This window comes from Podarcis tiliguerta, assembly GCF_965153285.1.
Source record: "Podarcis tiliguerta genome assembly, chromosome: 1".
NCBI lineage: Eukaryota > Metazoa > Chordata > Lepidosauria > Squamata > Lacertidae > Podarcis > Podarcis tiliguerta.
Window position 1 is genome coordinate 126,075,226 of NC_139534.1, and position 22,193 is coordinate 126,097,418.

Consider the following 22,193-nt stretch of genomic DNA (forward strand, 5'->3'; position numbering starts at 1 on the left):
TCCCTGCACAGCCTCCTGTTCCAGCGTTCCTGTTCACCGCCCGGCACTCTGCCTCGGACCTTGCCCCTCTTCGTTTGGACTCTGCTACACCCAAGGTACCTTACCCCCGGGACCAGCACAGTTTGCTCCCGCCCCCTCCCGCACTCCCCCTTCGTAGGGGTGCGTTCGGGAAGAGCCAGAGGCCATGGCTGAACAGGCGGCTGCACTGGTGGCTTTGGCCCAGGAGAACCAGGCCTTGTCTCACACCGTGCAGCAGCTCAGTGACGCGGTTGAGGCACTTCAGCAACGCTTGGAAGCCCTACCGGCTCCTGGGGCCGACGCCCCGGCTCCGGGCAAGTACCCAGTGGCTTTGCCTGAGAAATTTGATGGAGCCCCGGCCAGTTTTCCCATGTTCCTGGCCCAGGCCAAACTGTATATTCAGGGGCGAGCCCGGAACTTTCCTGACGACCGTACCAAGGTGCACTTTTTGATTAGCTTGTTAAAGGACCAGGCGGCCAAGTGGGCGTTGCCGCTACTCAGGCAAGACTCCCCCTTGCTGGCAGACTATACGGGGTTTTGCAATCGTTTGGAGGCCGCGTTCGGCAACCCCCAGAAAGAGAGTCAAGCCAACCGGGCGATTCGGCATTTGAAACAGGGCAAGTCCACGGTGGCCACATATACCACGGAGTTTCGGCTGTTGGCACAGGACTTGACCTGGAATGACTCGGCACTGCGGGACCAGTATCTCGAAGGGCTTTCGGACGAGGTACTGGACCAGTTGGCCACAATGGAACGCCCCACCACGCTGGACACTCTCATTCAACGGAGTCTACAAATAGACGACCGGTTGGAGGATCGTCGTCAGGCCCGGGGTCGCCGACACTTCCAGTTCACGGCACCAGCTTTTTCCGGCAGCCCCACGGTCACAACTGATTTAACGGAGGAGCCTATGCAGCTCGGGGCAGTGCGGCCACGCCTTTCCCCCGCAGAGAAGGCGCGGCGTCGGGATGGAAATCTCTGTCTTTACTGTGGCGGAAGTGGACACTTCGCTCGGTCCTGCCCTGAGAAACGCCAGCCGCAGGGAAACCGCCAACCCCAGTAGCTGATGGCCCTAGCTACCGGGGGTCCCAAACCGTACAGAATGGGCCCGCACCAATGGACTTGCAACATCTTATGGTTTCGGTACGTTTATACCCTCCAGGTGGGCCCTGGATCCTCACCCATGCTTTGGTAGATTCAGGGGCAACCCGCTCCTATATGGACGCTGCTTTTGCCGCCCATCATCAGGTGCCACTTCGGAACAAGCCAGTACCGGTCCAGGTGGAAGCGATTGACGGACGACTTCTGCGGTCAGGTGCCGTTACTCAGGAGACCCAGCCTCTGGTCCTGTGTCTCCAGCAGCACCGGGAGTTGCGAACTTTGGACATTGCCTCTATGCCCCGCTTCCCCCTGGTGCTCGGGATGGACTGGCTGGAAGCCCACAACGTTCAGATTGACTGGGTCAAACGGACCGTGCACTTCCCAGACCCATGTTCCCATGCTCAATCCGGAATGCTGGCGGCCGCGCCCTCAGAGGAGGCAGCACCCACGCTCCCAGCCGTGTACCAGGACTACCAGGACGTGTTCGAGGAACGGGGGGCAGACCAGCTGCCGCCGCATCGGCCTTTTGACTGCGGCATAGACCTCCAACCCGGAGCGCCTTTACCAGTGAGTCGCTTATATTCCCTAACAGAGCCAGAGCGCGAGGCTTTGCAGGACTTCTTGCGCAAGAACCTGGAGCGTGGGTTCATTAGGCCTTCCACCTCGCCCACCGCGGCACCGGTGCTTTTTGTTAAGAAGAAATGTGGGGAACTCCGCCCTTGCCATGATTACCGAGCCCTGAACAAAATTACCGTCCCAGACCGGTACCCCTTGCCCCTTATCTCGGAGCTGCTGGAGCGGGTGCAAGGGGCACAGGTGTTCACCAAGCTGGACCTCCGGGGGGCCTACAACTTGATTCGGATCCGAGCCGGGGATGAGTGGAAGACAGCGTTTGGGACCCGGTACGGGCAGTTCGAATATTTGGTTATGCCTTTCGGTTTGTGCAACGCGCCTGCTGTGTTTCAACGCTACATCAACCACGTGTTTCAGGACTTGTTAGACAAGTACGTGGTGGTGTATTTGGATGACATACTGATTTACTCCCGTGACCCGGCTCGCCATGAGGGACATGTCCGGACCGTGCTGCAGCGCTTGCGTGAGCACCGTTTGTACGCAAAGCTCAGCAAGTGCGAGTTCCATCAGCGGACTGTGGACTTCCTTGGTCACCGGCTCTCTCCAGATGGGGTGCAAATGGACCCGGGGAAGGTGACAGCGGTTCAAGAATGGGCGGCACCCCGGAACCGCAAGGACCTACAGCGTTTCCTGGGGTTCGCCAATTACTACCGGACCTTCATCGCTGATTATGCTCATCGCACCACCCCGTTGACCCGGCTACTGCGCCCAAAGACGCCGTTTTCCTGGGACAAGGAGGCAGAGGAGGCGTTTCAGGGGTTGAAGGCCTGTTTCCAGAGGGCACCAATCTTACAACATCCTGACCCCTCTCGACCCTTTGTGGTGGAGACCGACGCTTCCAGTACGGCTCTCGGTGCCGTCTTGTCTCAACAGATTGGTCCTGAAGCGCCACTCTTACCCTGTGCCTTCTATTCCCGCCAGCTCCTACCAGCGGAGCGTAACTATACTGTGTGGGAGCGGGAACTACTGGCCATCAAGGTAGCCTTTGAGGTCTGGCGCCACCATCTTGAGGGGGCACGACATCCGGTGGAGGTGAGAACCGACCACCGGAACCTGGAGTACCTCCAGACCACCCGCAAGCTGAACCAAAGACAGACCCGGTGGGCGTTGTTCTTTTCCCGGTTCCAGTTCCGGATCCGCTACATCCCTAGCTCTCAGAATCAGAAGGCGGATGCCCTGTCCCGGAAACCTGAAGACAACGCAGACACGGTACAGCAAGCAGAACCCACCACGATCCTACCTCCGGCTGCATTCCTGGCCACCCAGGAGGCGCAGCCACTGCAGGTTCGGGTGCGGGAACAGCAGCGGGTCGACGCTTGGGCCCAGGAACGACTCCGGGAGCTGGCTGAAGGGTCCAGCCCACAGTATCCGGGGCTGGTCCTGCATCAGGGCCTTCTGCTGCACCACGGTCGTCTGTACATCCCGCCAGGGCCACTACGGCTGGAGGTTCTCCGGATGGCCCATGATGCCCCAGCAGCGGGGCACTTTGGACGGTATCGGACCACCCATCTGGTCAGTCGAGAGTTTTGGTGGCCCCGCCTGAAGGCTGACGTGGCTCGCTACGTTGCTGGTTGTGATGTCTGCCGGCGCGCTAAGGGACCTACCGGGCGACCCCCCGGCCTACTTCAGCCATTGCCAGTTCCACCGCACCCTTGGCACACGGTTTCGTTGGACTTTGTAGTGGACTTACCCTCGTCTCGTGGCTGTACCTGCCTTCTGGTTTTCTCCGACCATTTCACCAAGATGGTGCACTGCGCTCCCTGTCCATCTGTACCCACAGCCAAGGAAACTGCTCAGCTGTACCTTCAGCATGTCTTCCGCCTGCATGGCCTACCTGAGCGCGTGGTGTCCGACCGGGGCGTTCAGTTCACATCCCGGTTCTGGCAAGCACTACACCAGACCCTCGGGACGGAGGTCTGCCTCTCGTCAGCCTACCACCCACAGACCGATGGCCAGACGGAACGGGCGAACGCGGTGCTGGAGCAGTACCTCCGGTGTTACTGCAGCTACCAGCAGGATGACTGGGTCGACCACCTGGCATTGGCGGAGTTCGCCTACAATAACGCGGTGAATGCGTCCACCCAGCAGACCCCGTTCCAGGCCAGTTATGGTTATCATCCACGGCTGTTTCCAGAGGTGCTGCCGACATCCGCAGTCCCGGCGGTGACGGAGTGGCTTCAAGAGCTTCAGTCCCAGCAACAGCTTTTGGTGGAGCAACTGCACCAGGCCAAGGAAGCGTACAAGGCCCAGGCCGACCGCCACCGCCAGGTGGGGCCGGAACTTCGCGTCGGTGACCTGGTTTGGCTCTCCACTCGCCACCTACACCCCTCTCGACCTTCGCGGAAGTTGGACGCCCGCTTCACCGGTCCGTTCCCTATCGTAGACCAAGTTTCTCCTGTGGCATTTCGTCTCCGGTTACCCGCAACCCTGAAGGTTCACCCGGTCTTCCACAGGTCCCTTTTGAGTCCGGTGGCCCCACCCGACGAGTTCCACCCGAACCGTCCCCGACCGCAGCCAGTGTTGGTTCGGGGAGAGCCTGAGTACGAGGTGGAACGCATCCTGGACTCCCGATACCGCAGGGGAAAGCTGCAGTATCTCATTGACTGGAAGGGGTACGGACCGGAGGACCGTTCCTGGGAACCAGCGGCCAACGTCCACGCACCTGCCTGCCTCCGAGAGTTCCATGCGACGTACCCCGGCAAGCCGGGTCCGGACCCTCGGTTGAGGGGGGGGCCTGGGAGGGGGGATGGTGTGATGGCCTGGGATTCCGATTCGGAGGATGAAACAGAGGAATCCCGGCCTGCACAGGAGTCCCCGCCTCCAGGGCCGGCTGAACTGGGGCAAGGCCTAGATGCTGAAGAGCCTGCACCTGTGGCAGTGCATCAGGAGCTGGCCCCAGGTGAAGCCCTTCTGGCCCCAGAGAGGCTTGACGACTCGGTGGCCACAGGTGAGCCTCCTCCAGGGCCCAGTAACCCTTCGGCCTCTCCTGATCTGCAGAGGTTTAGAGCAGAGAGGCGAAGGGAACTGGTTGCCCCCAGGAGGAGTGCTCGCCTTAAGGCCAGAGGAGGCGGGGCTCCTGGGGGCCGGGACCGCCCCTGGCCTTAGAAGAGGATAAAAGCCCAGTCAGCCCGGCCCCAGGTTGCGGGAGCAACGTCGTTGTTGGCTTCAGACCTTCCTGCGTTCCTGATCCCTGCTCGGCCTCCTGTTCCTGACTATCCGGTACTCCTGTTCCCTGCTCGGCCTCCTGTTCCCGACCATCCGGTGTTCCTGTTCCCTGCACAGCCTCCTGTTCCAGCGTTCCTGTTCACCGCCCGGCACTCTGCCTCGGACCTTGCCCCTCTTCGTTTGGACTCTGCTACACCCAAGGTACCTTACCCCCGGGACCAGCACAAAGTGATTGTCAGCAACAGGTTAGCAACTTGGGTGCCCACACGGATTACGCTTGTGGGTGTGGGAGAATCTCTCTCCTCTCGCTACGAAAAAGGCTGGGGATTTTCCATAAACGCAGCCTGGGGAGGTCTACATCCTCTCTGCAATGCATCTAAACAGGGCAGAGAGAGGGGAGGAGGGCTCTCATGCGTCTCCATGGTCCCTGATTCTCCAGGACAGTCCGAACTTTCCCGGTAAATCACTGCTGCTATGTTTTCCTTGCAGAGATGCCTCCGAAAATGTTGTCAACATGAGCTGCTAGAGGCAGAGGAAAAACTTGGTTCGGTTCACATTTAAAAGTGAACAGGCGAAATCTCCGCTTTCTGAAACCTGAACACAGCCACCCTATGAAATCCACCTTTCTCAGAATTTTGCAATGAAGTTCTCCAGCCAAGCAGTGTGTACAGGAATGCATATCCTAGGGGAAAGGGTGCATTTTAAAAATGCATCTGTTGGTGAAAAGAATATACAGTGGTACCTCGCAAGACGAATGCCTCGGAAGACGAAAAACTCGCAAGACGAAAGAGTTTTTCGTTTTCTGAGTTGCTTCGCAAGACGGATTTCCCTATGGGCTTGCTTCGCAAGACGAAATGTCTTGCGCCTTTTTAAAAAAAACACCAATGCATTTCTATGGGAAACCGTCAATACACAGCGGTGCTTCGCAAGACGAAAAAACTCGTAGAACGAATTAATTTCGTCTTGCAAGGCACCACTGTACAAAAATACTTTGGGGGGGGGGGGAACGTGTGCCATTAGGCAAACATGCATACAACGATGTGCATATTGTCTCTATGATGGTGATGAATTTTCATGAAGTCTTTAAAAAATATTGCAAACTGGGGTGGAGGATTGAATCCAAACTTGGGAGGGGGGATAAATTGAAATGGAAAGGTTCTCCCATCCTTGGAGGGGTACATCTAGCTTCTAACGCCCACATGATGCTGGTATCGACTGCAATACAAACACAGGCAGCCCCAGCCAGGCCCGCAAAATGACAGGGTCCTGTTCTCACAGTGGCCAACTAGATGCTGTAATAATAATAATAATAATAATAATAATAATAATAATAATAATAATATATTTATACCCCGCCCATCTGGCTGGGTTTCCCCAGCCACTCTGGGCGGCTTCCAACAGAACACTAAAATACAATAACCTATAAAACATTAAAAGCTTCCCTAAACAGGGCTGTCTTCAGATGTCTTCAAAAAGTTTGGTAGTTATTTTTCTCTTTGACATCTGATGGGAAGGCGTTCCACAGGACGGGTGCCACTACTGAGAAGGCCCTCTGCCTGGTTCCCTGTAACTTGGCTTCTTGCAGTGAGGGAACCGCCAGAAGGCCTTCAGCGCTGGACCTCAGTGTCTGGGCTGGATGATGGGGGTGGAGACACTCCTTCAGGTATACTGGGCCAAGGCCGTTTAGGGCTTCAAGGTCAGCACCAGCACTTTGAATTGTGCTCAGAAACGTACTGGGAGCCAGTGTAGGTCTTTCAAGACCAGTGTTATGTGGTTCTGGCGGCCACTCCCAGGCACCAGTCTAGCTGCCGCATTCTGGATTAATCGTAGTTTCCGGGTCACCTTCAAAGGTAGCCCCACGTAGAGCGCATTGCAGTAGTCCAATGGGGAAGCCTGCAAGCAGACCTTAGTCAACAGCACTCTCCTTATTTGCCATTCCCAGCAAGAGCTATTGCTTTAGTCTGAGCGGATACAGCAACCCGGATACAGGGCCAGATTCAATTAAGCCATTCCTGTAGCACAAACCAGCACAATGACTCCCATTAGCAGAACAAGGATTTCCCTCCCTCTTCTGCCACTGCTGTTTCCCCAAAATCTGCTCTGGAGCTTTTGGGGAACCCCCAGATCAGCATATACAGAGTGGGAGAAGGGAGGAGGTTGTTCCACTGGGCAATCAGAAATGCCTGAATTGACGGAATAACTGAATTTCACCCCTAGTTCTCCAGATCCTTTCTGGATCCGTACCAACATGGGATGTTCTGAAAGGTGCTGTGAAGGGAGAACCACAGAATCTGGGGCTAGATGTGGAGAAATGCAAAAAAAGTGCAAAACTTCTTTAAAGGGGTCCGAAGGTTTGCATGTCTGTCTGTCTGAACGTTCCTCTGTGACTGAGAGTGTGTTGCTCACTTTGGCCACAGGATATTGGTTGCTGTTAGGCTCGCTCAGGCAGCAGCTGATCTCCCCTGACTAGGCAAAGCTGGCAGCTGCCAGAGCAAACAACTGAACAACTGCTCTCGAAAGACAGCCACAGCTGCGGAGGAAGGTGGGGCAAGCCCTTCTCATGCCTAAGAATGAGGGACAAGCTGACAGTAAAGGAAGCCCTTCCTGTCCTGGCCAGCTGCCCCGACTGATGCGGAATTCGCTCCCACAGTGATGGCCACTGACTTGGGTGGCTTTAAAAAGAGGATTAGATAAAGGAACGAAGGGAAAGGCTGTCAGTGGCTGCTACACACAATGGCTGTGCACCATCGCTCCTATCAGAGGCAAAATGCAGAGCAGGAGGGGGAGTTTGGCTTTGATATCCTGTTTTATCACTATCCTAAGGAGTCTCAAAGGGATGCGGGTGGCGCTGTGGGTTAAACCACAGAGCCTAGGGCTTGCCGATCAGAAGGTCGGCAGTTAGAATCCCCGCGACGGAGTGAGTCCCAGCTCCTGCCATCCTAGCAGTTCAAACGCATGTCAAAGTGCAAGTAGATAAATAGATTACCTTCTCTGGCGGGAAGGTAAACGGCGTTTCTGTGTGCTGCTCTGGTTCGCCAGAAGCGGCTTAGTCATGCTGGCCACATGACCCGGAAGCTGTATGCCGGCTCCCTTGGACAATAAAGCGAGATGAACGCCGCAACCCCAGAGTTGGCCATGACTGGACCTAATGGTCAGGGGTCCCTTTTGTTGAACTGTTTCTTTAAATCTAAAGGTTCATCATTGTTTCACCCAATGTGTATACCTTTAAGGGGCTGGAGCAAGGGCCAGAGCAAGCTGATGAGATCCAGCTTCACAGCTGTGAAGCATAGCAGGTGCTGCTGAGTTGCATTGATTAAGCTGTGTTGGGAATTGGCCACAGTATATAAGGAGCAGCACCTAGCTCTGCCATTTTACCCTGGGAGATGGGTTGGTGGTTGGGTCTGGTTTGTTTGTTTGTATTTAGTGTTTAAGGAGTTTTTGTTTTTCTTATTAAACCTTGTTTAAGTTATTTTTGAGTCCCTTCTTTTTAATGCAAGCTCTCCCCAGCAAGCTCTCTGCGCTACTATACTGCGAAAAGCCAACACCTTTACCTTTACCTTTAAGGAGTCTCAAAGCGGCTAATATTCTCCTTTCCCTTCCTCCCCCACAACAAACACCCTGTGAGGTGAGTGAGGGTGAGAGACTTCAAAGAAGTGTGACTGGCCCAAGGTCACCCAGCAGCTGCAGGTGGAGGAGCGGAGACGCGAACCCGGTTCCCCAGATTACGAGACTACCGCTCTTAACCACTACACCACACTGGCTCCCAGCCGCACACATTTTCACAGCAGCAGCTGACCGCTCTCCAAAGCCCATCGCCATCTCACGAAGCAACCACCCAGCTTCCCAGCCTTTGCAAACTCTCAGCCATGACTTTGATTCGCTACATGACATTTGCTACAATTTTCCGACCCGTTTTCCAGAAAAGTAGTTCCACGAGACCAGGCTGATTAGCCTCCGGGCAAGTAGCTCCCTGTTCGGTTTATTATAAATCTCGGGCCTCAGATTACATCATGCCCGAAAATTGAAACGCAAGTCAGATGGTTAAGGCATCAGCCGCGGCGGCTCTGTGGAGACTCAACAATGCAAGCCTTCCCCAAATGACCCATCGCGACCTTCCCTGGGCTGATAATAAAAAACAGTGACATCATGTGCAAATGAGTTTTAAATGCAAACCAGGTGCATGGCCCAGGAGTATTATGGGCCACAGAGCAAGCTGACAACAGCCCGGGAGCTGGGCTCAGCGCCTTCAGTCTTCAGAAAAGGCTGCCACCAGCCTTGATTTGAAGTCAAGTTCCGGTGGATGCGGTTTCCCTCCTTGAAATCCTATAAATTATGGCGCACCATTTGGACATGCTGCTTGGATGTGAAAAAAGCTCTCTGCATGTAGAAAGCCAGCCTCTCAGGGCAAAAAAAATAAAACGTGGTGGTAAAATTCAGAGACAGTAAGAGTGGGCTGTGCAATGTACCACTTCAGGCTGCAGGTGGGGGCTGCCCACATTTTGGGATGTTCCTCCACGTTGCAAAAACAAAATCCCTGCAAATAAAAAGCTAGCACATTAAGGAGATGTCCCTATGGCAGTTTCATACCTGCAGGGAGGTGTGTTTTGCTTTGGAAGCAGAACCACAGATGAGTTAAAAAGCATGGTTCCTCAACTTGCCACGTGACGTTAAGTAGCCCATTCTGCAGTCTCTGGCACGCCATTTCCATCTTGGTGGAGATCAACAACAGGTAGGGTTGAAATATTGTCACACCTGGCTGTCAGCTGCATTTGGAAGGGGAGGGACCTTGACTCATTGGCAGACCACTTGCAAAAGCTCCCAGGTTTAATCTCGGCTAACATATCCACATAAAAAAATTATTGGGTGGCAAATAATAGAAGCGAACCCGCTTGCTGGACCAAGACAGAGTAGGGAAGACTGGACTTCATGGACAAAAAGGCAGCTGCCCATGTGCCTATGGCAGGTGGAAGATGAATGCACTTAGGCCAGGCCTGGGGAGCCTGTAGCCCTCCTGAATTTGTAGGACTACACCTTCCATCATGCATGGCAATTCTGGCTAGGACTGATGGGTACTGTAGTCTAGCAAATGCCTGGAGCACCCAGCTACAAAAGCTTGCAATTCACCTGGGAAGTGTGTTGTTTTTTTTTGCATGTTAAGTGTCAAGTCCGACTGTTGCGAGTGGAGCCAATGGGCAGAGGCAGCACAAGCAGAACGCCCCCTTCACTTGCAGTCCTAGAGCTTCTATTTAAAAGTGAGGTGCTGTTATGTACTGAGTTGAATAGGATCCAAAATGCAGCAGTCTGATTGGTGCTAGAACAATAGGATCCAAAATGCAGCAGTCTGATTGGTCCTAGAACAATAGGATTCAGAATGCAGCAGTCTGGTTGGTCCTAGAACAATGCAGCAGTATGATTGGTCCGCAGGAGCCACCCAATCCAGCTCCAGGTGGGAGTGAATCCGCAATCTGATTGGCCTACAGGAAAATCCTGGAATTAGCCAATCACGTGCGGCCCATTGTGTAAATAATGTATATAAAGCAGATATTTTGGGAGAACTTTCATTCCTCGCTACTATGAGCTGAATAAAGAGCATAGAATATATTTCTGGTGCCTTTAATTAATTTATTCTAGAACGGGTCAACTTGGAACCTCATAGCACATCATACTATGCGTGCAGCCTGGGAACTCTCCACATCTGTAGACAATGAAGATAACCTGTAGATCGGAGTGTGTGTGTGCCCCCCCTCCCCGCCCTGTCTGCCCAGCAGAGAGATGGAGATTATATTGCTCCCATGAAGGTGTGACTTGCCTCCATTCCATTTAACAGAGTGTCAACTTCAAAGGCTGAGCCTAACCATTGAAACCAGCAGTTTCTAAAAAGCTTGTCTCCCATGATTGATTTTCGTTCACTGGCAGTGCCTTGAAATGGTGGACTTCCCTACAACGCAGCACCAAGACTATAAAGGAAGCTTCCCAACACTGTGATTTTGAGCCACTTGTACATCCCTGGGTCTGGATATCTAGTTAAGGTTTCTGGTTATGACTGCCAACCCATTCTCCTCCTTTTCTTGCAGGGCCAGGAAGTGTAGGCTGGCGGTTGAGCTGATACGCCCATTCATGTTTACTCAGAGTTAAGTCCCGATGTGTTCAGAAGGGGCTTACTTCCAGGTAAGTGTGCATCCGGTTGCAGTCTTAGCAACGGGGCAGGCTTCTTCCTAAGCAGTTGGCTCCTTACCTCTCTCGCCCTGACCTAGCCACTGTGATCCACGCGACGGTCACCTCCAGACTGGATTATTGTAACTCGCTCTACGTGGGGCTGCCCTTGAGGCTGACCCAGAAACTCCAGCGGGTGCAGAATGCCGCGGTGAGACTCCTTACGGGGTCCTCGCTGCGGGATCACATTCATCCGGTGCTATACCAGCTGCACTGGCTCCCGGTGGAGTATAGGATCAGGTTTAAGGTGCTGGTTTTAACCTTCAAAGCCCTATACAGCCTAGGACCCTCGTACCTATGGGACCGCCTCTCCTGGTATGTCCCACGGAGGACCTTACAGTCTTCAAACAAAAACATCTTGGAGGTCCCAGGCCACAGAGAGGTTAGGCTGGCCTCAACCAGAGCCAGGGCTTTTTTGGCTGTGGCTCTGATCTGGTGGAACACTCTGTCACAAGAGACTAGTGCCCTCCGGGACTTGACATCTTTCCGCAGGGCCTGCAAGACAGAGCTGTTCCACCAAGCCTTTGGCCAGGGCACAGCCTGACTCCCTCCTTTGGCAATCTTCACAGAACTCTAGCCCAATGGTTGCCATCAATTTGATTTGAATTAATTTTATAATGAAATGATTTTAGAATGTTGTATTATTTGATTGTTGTTAGCCGCCCTGAGCCCGGCTTCGGCTGGGGAGGGCGGGATATAAATAAAAATTATTATTATTATTATTATTATTATTATTATTATTATTATTATTCCTTCTTTTAAAGGTGCAAGAGCCAGTCCAGGGGAAAATGGGGACCACAGACAAATCCTAAATGCAACCAAATTAGTACATTTTATTTCATGTAGTGACGGGAGAGAAATTTGGCTCTGTTTGCATTTCTAAGCAAACCTAGTTCATAGAATCATAGAGTTGGAAGAGACCACAAGGGCCATCGAGTCCAACCCCCTGCCAAGCAGGAAACACCATCAGAGCACTCCTGACATATGGTTGTCAAGCCTCTGCTTAAAGACCTCCAAAGAAGGAGACTCCACCACACTCCTTGGCAGCAAATTCCGCTGTCGAACAGCTCTTACTGTCAGGAAGTTCTTCCTAATGTTTAGGTGGAATCTTCTTTCTTGTAGTTTGGATCCATTGCTCCGTGTCCGCCTCTCTAGAGCAGCAGAAAACAACCTTTCTCCCTCCTCTATTGACATCCTTTTATATATTTGAACATGGCTATCATATCACCCCTTGACCTCCTCTTCTCCAGGCTAAACATGCCCAGCTCCCTTAGCCGTTCCTCATAAGGCATCGTTTCCAGGCCTTTGACCATTTTGGTTGCCCTCCTCTGGACACGTTCCAGTTTGTCAGTGTCCTTCTTGAACTGTGGTGCCCAGAACTGGACACAGTACTCTAGGTGAGGTCTGACCAGAGCAGAATACAGTGGTACTATTACTTCCCTTGATCTAGATGCTATACTCCTATTGATGCAGTTGAACTGAAACACAGCCATTCTTTGAAATTCTCACTTCCCAGAATGTTGAAGCACGGTTCACCAGTCAAGTAATGCATACAAAGAGCCGTATACTGGGGTGACGTATGAATAAAAATGCATCTTTCGGAGGAAATAGCATACAAAAATGTATTCGGTAAGGGAACATTGCTTTCAGAAAATGTGTACATTGGGGGGAAATGCACATAAAGATGTGTGCTTTAGGATAAATTTGCACCAAAATGCTGCTGGTTTTTCATTAGTATTTGCTTCTTTAAAAAATGGAAACTGGTGTGGGATTGTAAAGAATTGAATATTGGGTGGGGGGAATGGAAAAATATAGAAACTGAGGGAGCTTTGATAAAGCGCTTATGTAAACCAAGTTCCCCAGTGGTCTCCCATCCAGTCACTGACCAGACCAAGACCTGCTTAGCAGGAATAAGGCTTTGGCATAAAGTGCCTTCAGGCCATAAGAGGTTTTCTTCTTTTCTTCCCTGGCAGGTCTATTTCAATCTTCCAACAGCTGCATAAGAGGCAGAAAACAGCAGGTTAAGCTTTTTCCCATCGTTGGATCTCTATGCCAGGGAAGCTTCACATCTTGATAGCCAAGAGTTACGCAGCCAACAAAAACAGTGGTGTGGTAGCAGCAAAATTTTGAAGCTCAGCATGTCAGCGCCTCCGGAAAAAAGAGGGTGCATAGCCACATTCCCCAAGGAGAATCGAAAAATGCAGGCAGCTGTGTCTATTTTATATATCCCCCACAAAGAACAACAGCACATAGCATAGTACCAGCTGACCGTCATAGAACAGTGAGCTGGTAAGAGGATGTTGGAATCTGACCGGCAAGTCTTGGTCCTATTGGGACTGGAAATCTCTATCTCTAGATTTTAAAGATCTATGGTCCTACTGAGACTATAGGGGTGGCATCCAGCTAACACATCCCATCAGCGCAAGGATTTAACCCTGCGCAACAGAGCTTTCCATCCCTCTCCTCCGCCCATGCATGTCCCACGCCCTTCCAAAATCCGCTCTAAAGGGTTGGGGAACCCCAGATCATATTTAGCGGGTGCACAGAGGAAGGAGAGGTGCGGTGGGGGGGGGGAAGTCCCACTGTGCAGGTGTATATCTTTCCTCTGACAGGACACATTTGTTGGATGCCACCCAAGTTCTATAAAATCCATAGCACGGCCAATGGTCCAGCACTGAATCACAGAATCATGGGATTGGAGAGTCGGAAGAGTCATCTGGTCCAACCTCCCTAAAATGCAGGAGGAGCAATGCAAGTCGATAGGAGTCAGGAGCACATCATCTAAAAAGCTAAAGGGGCCCCTGACCATTAGGTCCAGTCGTGGCCGACTCTGGGGATGCAGCGCTCATCTCGCTTTATTGGCTGAAGGAGCCGGCGTACAGCTTCCGAGTCATGTGGCCAGCATGACTAAGCCACTTCTGGCGAACCAGAGCAGCGCACGGAAACGCCATTTACCTTCCCGCTGGAGCGGTACCTATTTATCTACTTGCACTTTGACGTGCTTTCAAACTGCTAGGTTGGCAGGAGCAGGGACCGAGCAACGGGAGCTCACCCCGTTGCGGGGATTCGAACCGCCAACCTTCTGATCGGCGAGTCCTAGGCTCTGTGGTTTAACCCACAGTGCCACCCGCGTCCATCATCTAGAGGACCTCAAATTCTTCAGCCTTGGAGTAGTGGATTGTGTTCTTCCTTTGCCAGCCAAGAACATTTTGTTAAGCCCTGGCACATCCTATATTGGGTGCAAATGGAAGTTAACAAACTGCATTTTCTCTGGCTTCTGTATTAACTTTTAGGGTCTCACGCACTGTCTGATCAATCCTTGAGAACTCACGCCAGTATCAGAAGAAACCCTGTTATGTGCTTCTAGCTAAGCTTCATGCACCCTGAATTTCAAGACTGCTCTACAGTTCAGCTCCTCTTTCCAAGATGTTATGAACGAGCAATGTTGACAGATCTGATCCTTTTTTGGAAAGAGGGGGGAAAAGCACAGAAGGAAAATTTCCAGGAACTTCAGAAAAAAGGGGGATGCCTCATCAGGCCCTGGGGGATAAGGCAACAAGTAATCATTGATTTACAGCTGTCTTCACTTTTTGCACAAGGTGCGTTTTTGCCATCTGTTATCTATTTAGGAATTTCATCGCACAGACCAAGACAGCTGAGAATAACTGCAGAGCTAAGCCTGTGAATCTGGAGAATTAAGAGATCCTGGGAAAGGAAAGGGTGATGAAGACCACTTGTCAAGGCTACGAAGTGAGCGCTTAAGACTATGTTTTATTCTAGCGCATGTGAGTTGGCTTCCACACCAGTGAAGAATCCTTTTTTATAGGGCGTGTATGCGAGAAAACAGGACGTGGGTGGCACTGTGGGTTAAACCACAGAGCCTAGGACTTACCGATCAGAAGAAAACAAAACGCGTACTGCTTGGTTGCAATGAAACCTTAAATAAGCTTTGGAACTTTGTAACTCCTTGCCTAGTGACACCAGCCATTTGCCATCGCTTGTACTGTTTCTGACAGCTGATAAAAACGTTTCTGTTCAGGCCAGCCTTTATCCAGACATGTAGGAGTTGACATGTAATTTGAATGTTTTTAGCTTACTGCTGATTTTAATTATAGTTTGGTTTTTAACACCTGTCTTTTATTGACAATGTTAATGTTCGTTTTAACTTTTTTTGTGTGAACTGGAGTGGTGGAGGCAAAGGGAGAACATGCTACAACAGCAGCAAGAATACTTATCGCACAGTATTGGAAGACACAAGAGCTACCCACGCTGGAAGAATGGCAGATGAAAGTGATGGACCATATGGAACTGGCCGAGATGACTGGCAGAATCAGAGACCAGGCAGAAGAGACGGTGGAGGAAGACTGGAAGAAATTTAAAGATTATCTACAGAAATATTATAAGACCAATGAATGTTAAAATGACATCAGATTGAATTTAAAAGGTTATTAGTATAAAAGTCGTAAAGTGTAAAGATCTAAGGATTTAATATTTTAAAGAGATTAAGTTATACAAAAATGTTAAAACTATGACAAGGACTAATTGAGACAGAGGATAGGGATTTGCTGATCAAATAGGTGTTTTGGAATACAGTGAAGGGAGGTTTGGGGAAGTCGGGAAATAAGTAAATGAAAGAAATATTATAAAGATGGAATTGTTTTTATTAATGTTTTTTCTTTTCTGATTTGTCTTGTATTATGTTGTTGTTTTATGTGTTTTTGTATTGTGTACCTTTTGTTTTTTTTGTTTTTTAGTCTTGTTTTGTTTTATATTTTGTGTAAAAAACTCAATAAAAAAGATTATATATAAAAAAAAGAGAACGAGAGCCGCTGTGGGTCTGAAGTGCTGGCTTCCATCTAGGCTGCCAAATCCGAGGCAGATTTCCAGGCTATTTTAAAAGCGCTTTTAGCCCATGGCTAGATCTTGCGCATGCCAAGTCCTCAAGGAGAGGCGCACCTATTGACAGACAGTGCAAGTCCTGTAAGGGAAGCAAAAGGTCGTCCAACTTGGAATGGAGAAATCTCACAGCAGACCTTGGGCCATGGAGGGGGTTTTTGGTGCTTTTGGCAGGAAGTTCCAGCACGCAGGCAGGAGTGCTCCGGAGGCAGGGATGCTTTTGTAAGCTCTCAGCCAAAATTAAACTCCTTCCATCCATCTGGAAATAATGAGGAACTCCGCACTCTGAATTCTTGCCATTCCAGTATAAGGTTTAATGTCATAATTTCATGTTAAGCTCCTATTTTCTGGAGAAACTCGCTTCCTTTGAGCATACGATTTTCAAGGCAGATGAAAGGCTCTCTCGGTTTAAAATACAAACCATCCCTTGGGACGATTTCGGGGGAGAGAGGGGAAAATGTTGTTGTTTCTACTCCATGAATAATATTGGCTTTGCCCAGAAGTGTTCGCAGCATAGCTAATCTGGAGGTTCCCCCCTTGGCATAAACACAATAGAAGTGGTGTTTACAAATCAAGATAGTCTCCCCACGTTTGTGACATTGTTAATTAATGCTTTTCAGAACTCAAAATAAGAGGCAATATTCTCCTGCCCTCTGGAACACTCTTGCACACCATATATATATATATATATATATTTGCTTTCGTAGATTTTCACGGGTACAGGAATGCAGGTTTTGGTGTCCTCGGGTGTCTTCCCGTGTAAAAGTTGGGGTGTCTAGGCGACGTTTCGACGAGGTCTCACTCGTCATCTTCAGGCTGGTGCTTTCGGCTTCTTGTTACTGGAACAGAGCAGGATCTCAGTGTTTGAGTTCCTATAAATACTGTTGAGGAGGTGTGGTGTATAGCCTCCAATGTTCTGGGCAGAGAGGAGGTTCCCAGGCTAGTGTGCCTTTTCTTCTTTTGTTCCTTAATTACTTGAGGGATATCTTGAGTGATTTCTTGAGTGATTTCCTGAATCCCACTTAGGTGGGTCATTAGGTGTGGATTAGTTGCTAAAGCCTTCGTGTCTTGAACTCTTGAACTTTGTGAAGAGTTTTTCTGAGAAGATGGCTGTACTGCACTTGGTTGTGCTCTGGCTTGGCTTCGTGTATAGGGGCGAGCTGTGGTTTTGTGGCCTGTGCCAGCCAGATCTGTGTAGGGATTGCATGGGGGTGCAGCATCCGGAGGTGCCACCCTGGTTTGGCTACTGGATGGTGTCTGTAATTTATCTGTGGAGAGGGTCTGGGTTTGGGTCTGGTGTGGTTGATTGGTGATGGCGTTCTGTGTGCCTCTGGATCTGGTGTCAGATTTTGTGGGGAGGGCTAATTTCCAGATGTCTGGCAAGCGGGATGTGTCGTCACGCTTGTTCATGTTGTGAGGGTGTTTCTCTATCTCGATGGCTTCCATGATTATTCTCTTGTGGTGATGTTCCATGTTAAAGAGCAATTTGGAATCTGCAAAATTAATTTCGTGTCCTGTTTCTTTCATGTGTTGGAAAAGAGAGGAAGTTTTTTCTTCTTTTTTGACGGCATTCTTGTGTTCTGCGATCCGTGCATTTATTCGTCTGTTTGTTTGTCCAATGTACGTGGCTGGGCAGACTTTGCAGGGTATTTCATAGACCCCTTGGTTTTCCAACTGAATTTTATCCTTGGGGTTTCTGAGGATATTGGCTATTTTTTGGTTGGTGCAAAAGGCTGTTTTGATATTGTGTTTATGGAGGATTTTGCTAATTTTATCTGTGGTGCCCTTGATATAAGGAAGGAGGGCTATGCCATTGTTTTCTTCTGTGTCTTGGTTTTTGGGGGGTGTTTCTTTTTGGATTAGCTTCGTAACCCTGTTTTGCTGGTATCCATTGGCAATTAACACATTTGAGAGATTCTGTAACTCAGTTGTCAAGTGGTCTTCGTCAGCCAGGCGTTTGGTTCTGGAGATGAGAGTCTTGGCTACGGAGTTTATTTGTGCAGGGTGGTGGTGTGATTGTGCATGTAAGTAGCGGTTGGTGTGTGTTTTTTTCCGGTAGATAGTGTGTCCTAGGGAGCCATCAGGTTTTTTGTAGATTATATATATATATACACACACACACACACACACACATACATACAGTGGTACCTCAGGTTACATATGCTTCAGGTTACAGACTCCGCTAACCCAGAAATAGTGCTTCAGGTTAAGAACTTTGCTTCAGGATGAGAACAGAAATCGTGCTCTGGCGGCACGGCAGCAGCAGGAGGCCCCATTAGCTAAAGTGGTGCTTCAGGTTAAGAACAGTTTCAGGTTAAGAACGGACCTCTGGAACGAATTAAGTACTTAACCCAAGGTACCACTGTATGTATATATATATATATATATATATATATATATATATATGTGTGTGTGTGTGTGTGTGTGTGATTTTCCAGTATCGTTTCCATAGCAGCCTCATCACAACAATACCAATTTTATCCAATACTGGCCACAGTATTTTGGTGCCAACCACATTCATTTCATGCAGGTATGAGCAGTGGCAGGGCAATACTTCTGTCTGACCTACCTTACAGAATTGCTGTAAGGATTATTAAGATCATGTATATGAAAAGCTTTGAGCGTGCTCCCCGATTAAATTCCAAGTACGCTGCCACCCTCTGTTCCGGTGCAGCATCTCTTGCGACAAAGCCTTTTCTACAGGGGTCCTGAACTCTCCCCCTGGGGAAGTGCAGCCCGCCCTTTCGCTGCTAGCTTTCTAGGGGCAGGGGGCAGGCTGCATATTTTCCCCAAGTCTTTTTAAGCCTTCTGACTGTGGAGTAGACTTTTTCCCATTCGTCATTAGGCTACCCTTCAGGTCCCTCTTGTGATTTTGCCGTTGCTGCTTATTTGATGGTTGCTGCTTATTTTTTTTTAAGTTTGCTGTCTTCAATTGCTGCATTTCTTTTTGTCACCCACCATGAAGGCCCTTTGGCACAAAAGGAGGAATATAAATATTTTAATGAATAAACGTATTAGGAACACTACCGTATTTTTCGCTCTATAGGACTCACTTTTTCCCCTCCAAAAAATTGAGGGGAAATGTGTGTGCGTCCTATGGAGCAAATGCAGGCTCCTTGGCTTCAGCGATAGCAACGCGAAGCCTCCGAAGCGCAGAGGGAGCGCTTCCTCCGCACTCCAGAGGCTTCGCGTTGCTTTCGCTGAAGCCTGGAGAGCGAGAGGTGTCGGTGCGCACTGACCCCTCTCGCTCTCCAGGTTTCAGGGATAGCCGCCTGAAGGCCTTCGGAGCGCAGCGCAAGTTCCCGCTGCGTTCTGGAGGCTTCAGGTTCCTTTTGCTGAAGCCAGGAGAGTCTTGCTCTCCCGGCTTCAGCAAAAGGAACCCGAAGCCTGAGGAGCGCAGCGGGAACTTGCACTGCGCTCGGAAGTCTTTAGGGATAGTCGTGCACTGCCCCTCCGGCAGGGAGAGGTTGCACGCAGCCTGTACGCTGTGCCAGTGTGGTGTAGTGGTTAAGAGCGGTAGTCACGTAATCTGGGGAACCGGGTTCGCGTCTCCGCTCCTCCACATGCAGCTGCTGGGTGACCTTGGGCCAGTCACACTTCTCTGAAGTCTCTCAGCCCCACTCACCTCACAGAGTGTTTGTTGTGGGGGAGGAAGGGAAAGGAGAATGTGAGCCGCTTTGAGACTCTTGAAGGGGAGTGAAAGGCGGGATATCAAATCCAAACTCTTCTTCTCTTCTTCTTTGGGGCTGCGGGGGAAATAAGATTTTTTTTCTTGATTTCCCCCTCTAAAAACTACGTGCACCCTATGGTCCGGTGCACCCTATGGAGAGAAAAATACGGTAATTCTCGGGCGATTCTTTCCCCTTTGTCTTGCTTTGAGGTTCAGGGTGGCTGCTCGGCCTCTATTTTAATAAAATCTTCTCCCAGACACCACATTACTTTCTCCAATGGCACCCAATTCTCCCTTAACATAGTTCCTTCTGTTCTCTTCTTTAAAACTGACTCAAAATACATATTCCATTTTTGGGCTATACAATTTCAGCCATGTAAATTAGGGGAAGGTCTCAGAGGCAGAGCATCCATTTTGCATGCCAGTTCAATCCCCGGCATCTCCAGATAGGGCTGAGACAAAACGCCTGTCCCGAAACTCTGGAGAGCTGGAGACAGATGACCTAGATGATCTGACTCAGCATAAGGCAGCTTCCTATGTTCCTAGTCCCTAGTTTTCTAAACTTCAATGAATGTGGTGTTTGGACCAAATCAAACTCAGAAGGTTTTGAAGCGACGCAGTCCTAGTTTTGCAATAGACCAGCCTCCCCGAAACTGGTGTCCTCTAAATGTTTCAGATCGCAGCTCCCAAAAGATCTAGCCTGCGCCGATTCAAGCTGGCTGATCTTCTAGATACTGTCTTAATTGCCTTCCTTGAAAGTGCTCCCATAGAATGAGACCCCTTCATTAGAATCATACAAGCTGGAAGGGACCCCAGGGGTCATTTAAATGACCGTCCAACCTCTACTTAAAAACCTCCAAGGAAGGAGTGTCCACAACCTCATGAGGAAGTCCATTCCACTGACAAACAGCTCTTACTGTCCATAAGAATTCCTGATGTTTAGTTGGAATCTCCTTTCTTATAACTTGAAGCCAACTACCTCCCTCCAGAGCAGGAAAAAACAAGCTTGCGCCATCTTCCATGTGACAGCCCTTCAGATAGTTGAAGAGCGGTGGACTCATAATCTGGTGAACCGGGTTCGCTTCCCTGCTCCTCCACATGCAGCTGCTGGGTGACCTTGGCCTTGTCACACTTCTCTGAAATCTCTCTGACTTACTCACCTCACAGAGTGTTTGTTGTGGGGGAGGAAGGGAAAGGAGAATGTTAGCCGCTTTGAGACTCCTTAGGGTAGTGATAAAACGGGATGTCAAAGCCAAACTCTAGTTCTTCATCAACCTATCTCCTCTCAGTCTCTTCTTTTCCAGGCTAAACATACCCAGCTCCTTTGACCATTCCTCATAAGGCTTGGTTTCCAGACCCTTGATCATCTTAGTTGCTCTCCTCTGCTGCGGAAAGCTTCTAATCCTGCTTTCTTCTCCACCACTCCAGTCCCCGAACCACCTTTTCCTTGATGTGTAACATTTTCAAAAGCAGGGAGGTATTGAGAAACTAGAGGTACTCCCCCCCAAAACCTAGTTATATGTGAATTCTGAAGTGCCATAGACATATGACAGGACTGTACCATGTCAATTTAATACATATGGTTTGAATTAGGTCTGTATTGACATTAAGGATGATTCATAAAATGGGAACTTTATCATTAATTGCACTGAAGTATAAAACGATACATATTTTACTGTTCAGTTATGAAGTCAGGACACGTGGGCAAGGCAGAGTAATTTCACCATCATATTTTACTCCTCTGTTGAACTGTAAATTGTCTCATACGGCAGGTTTTAATCAAACTTAAGACCAGGCCTGGTTTCGATCTGCAAATCTAAGCACTCTGGAAGAAGGCTGGAGAGAGTTTGCAAGCTGTTTCTGTGAAACTGACAGTAACAGGTGTAGAAAGATTTCAGCAATTTTCAACCAACGTTCTGAGAAGACCACCTGTCTTGCTGGATTTCAGCCATAACGATTCCACATTTTGACACGAGACAATTGATTATTCACTAATCGGCAAGGAGCAATTCACAAATGATCTTCACACGCTGCAATCTCCACTAGGTCCCATTATGCGACTAAGACCAGATCTAGGCAATGTTAACACAATGCCATTGGGCTCCGAGTTTCCTCGCTTGATTTTGTTAGCTACTGCATGTAGGAATAAAAATAAAAAATGGGAGAGAGGAAGAACTGTGGAAATCCTCCATCTTCTCTAGCTCCAGCATACATTTGCAGGATCACAAAGGCTGCTTTGGTGAATGAAGAGATAATTGGTTGGGAGTTTGGTTTGTGGTGGTTTTCAAAGCCCCAGACAGTCTCTTTCTGGCGTCCAATTGAGAGATTTTGCTTTAGACATAGCCAGAAATGATCATTTGGGCTGCTGCAAAGGTGGCAGGGATTATTTCACTGATGAATCCAATCATAAATGATCAGTACTAAACTGACAATACCAAACAAGAGGCCAAGAACTAGCAGTGCACATGCCTGTGAAGAAAATCACATGAATGTTTTA

At 49.7% G+C, this 22,193-nt stretch overlaps 1 protein-coding gene and 1 long non-coding RNA gene across 3 annotated transcripts in view; one reads left to right on the forward strand and one right to left on the reverse strand.

The window, feature by feature from the left end:
- The window catches only part of LOC310678044, a 71,760-nt gene that overhangs the window by 39,399 nt on the left and 10,168 nt on the right, over window positions 1-22,193 (forward strand). The gene's annotated exons all lie outside the window — the stretch shown is intronic.
- Window positions 21,253-22,193, reverse strand: part of SLC38A6 (solute carrier family 38 member 6) — a gene marked incomplete at its 5' end in the record, with an annotated part of 51,149 nt that continues 50,208 nt past the window's right edge. For both annotated transcript variants that reach the window (XM_083438193.1, XM_083438192.1), the window contains one exon: window positions 21,253-22,165. In XM_083438193.1, coding sequence (XP_083294319.1) covers window positions 22,085-22,165 — 81 coding nt within the window. In that variant the 3' untranslated portion in view covers window positions 21,253-22,084. The remainder of the gene's footprint in view (window positions 22,166-22,193) is intronic.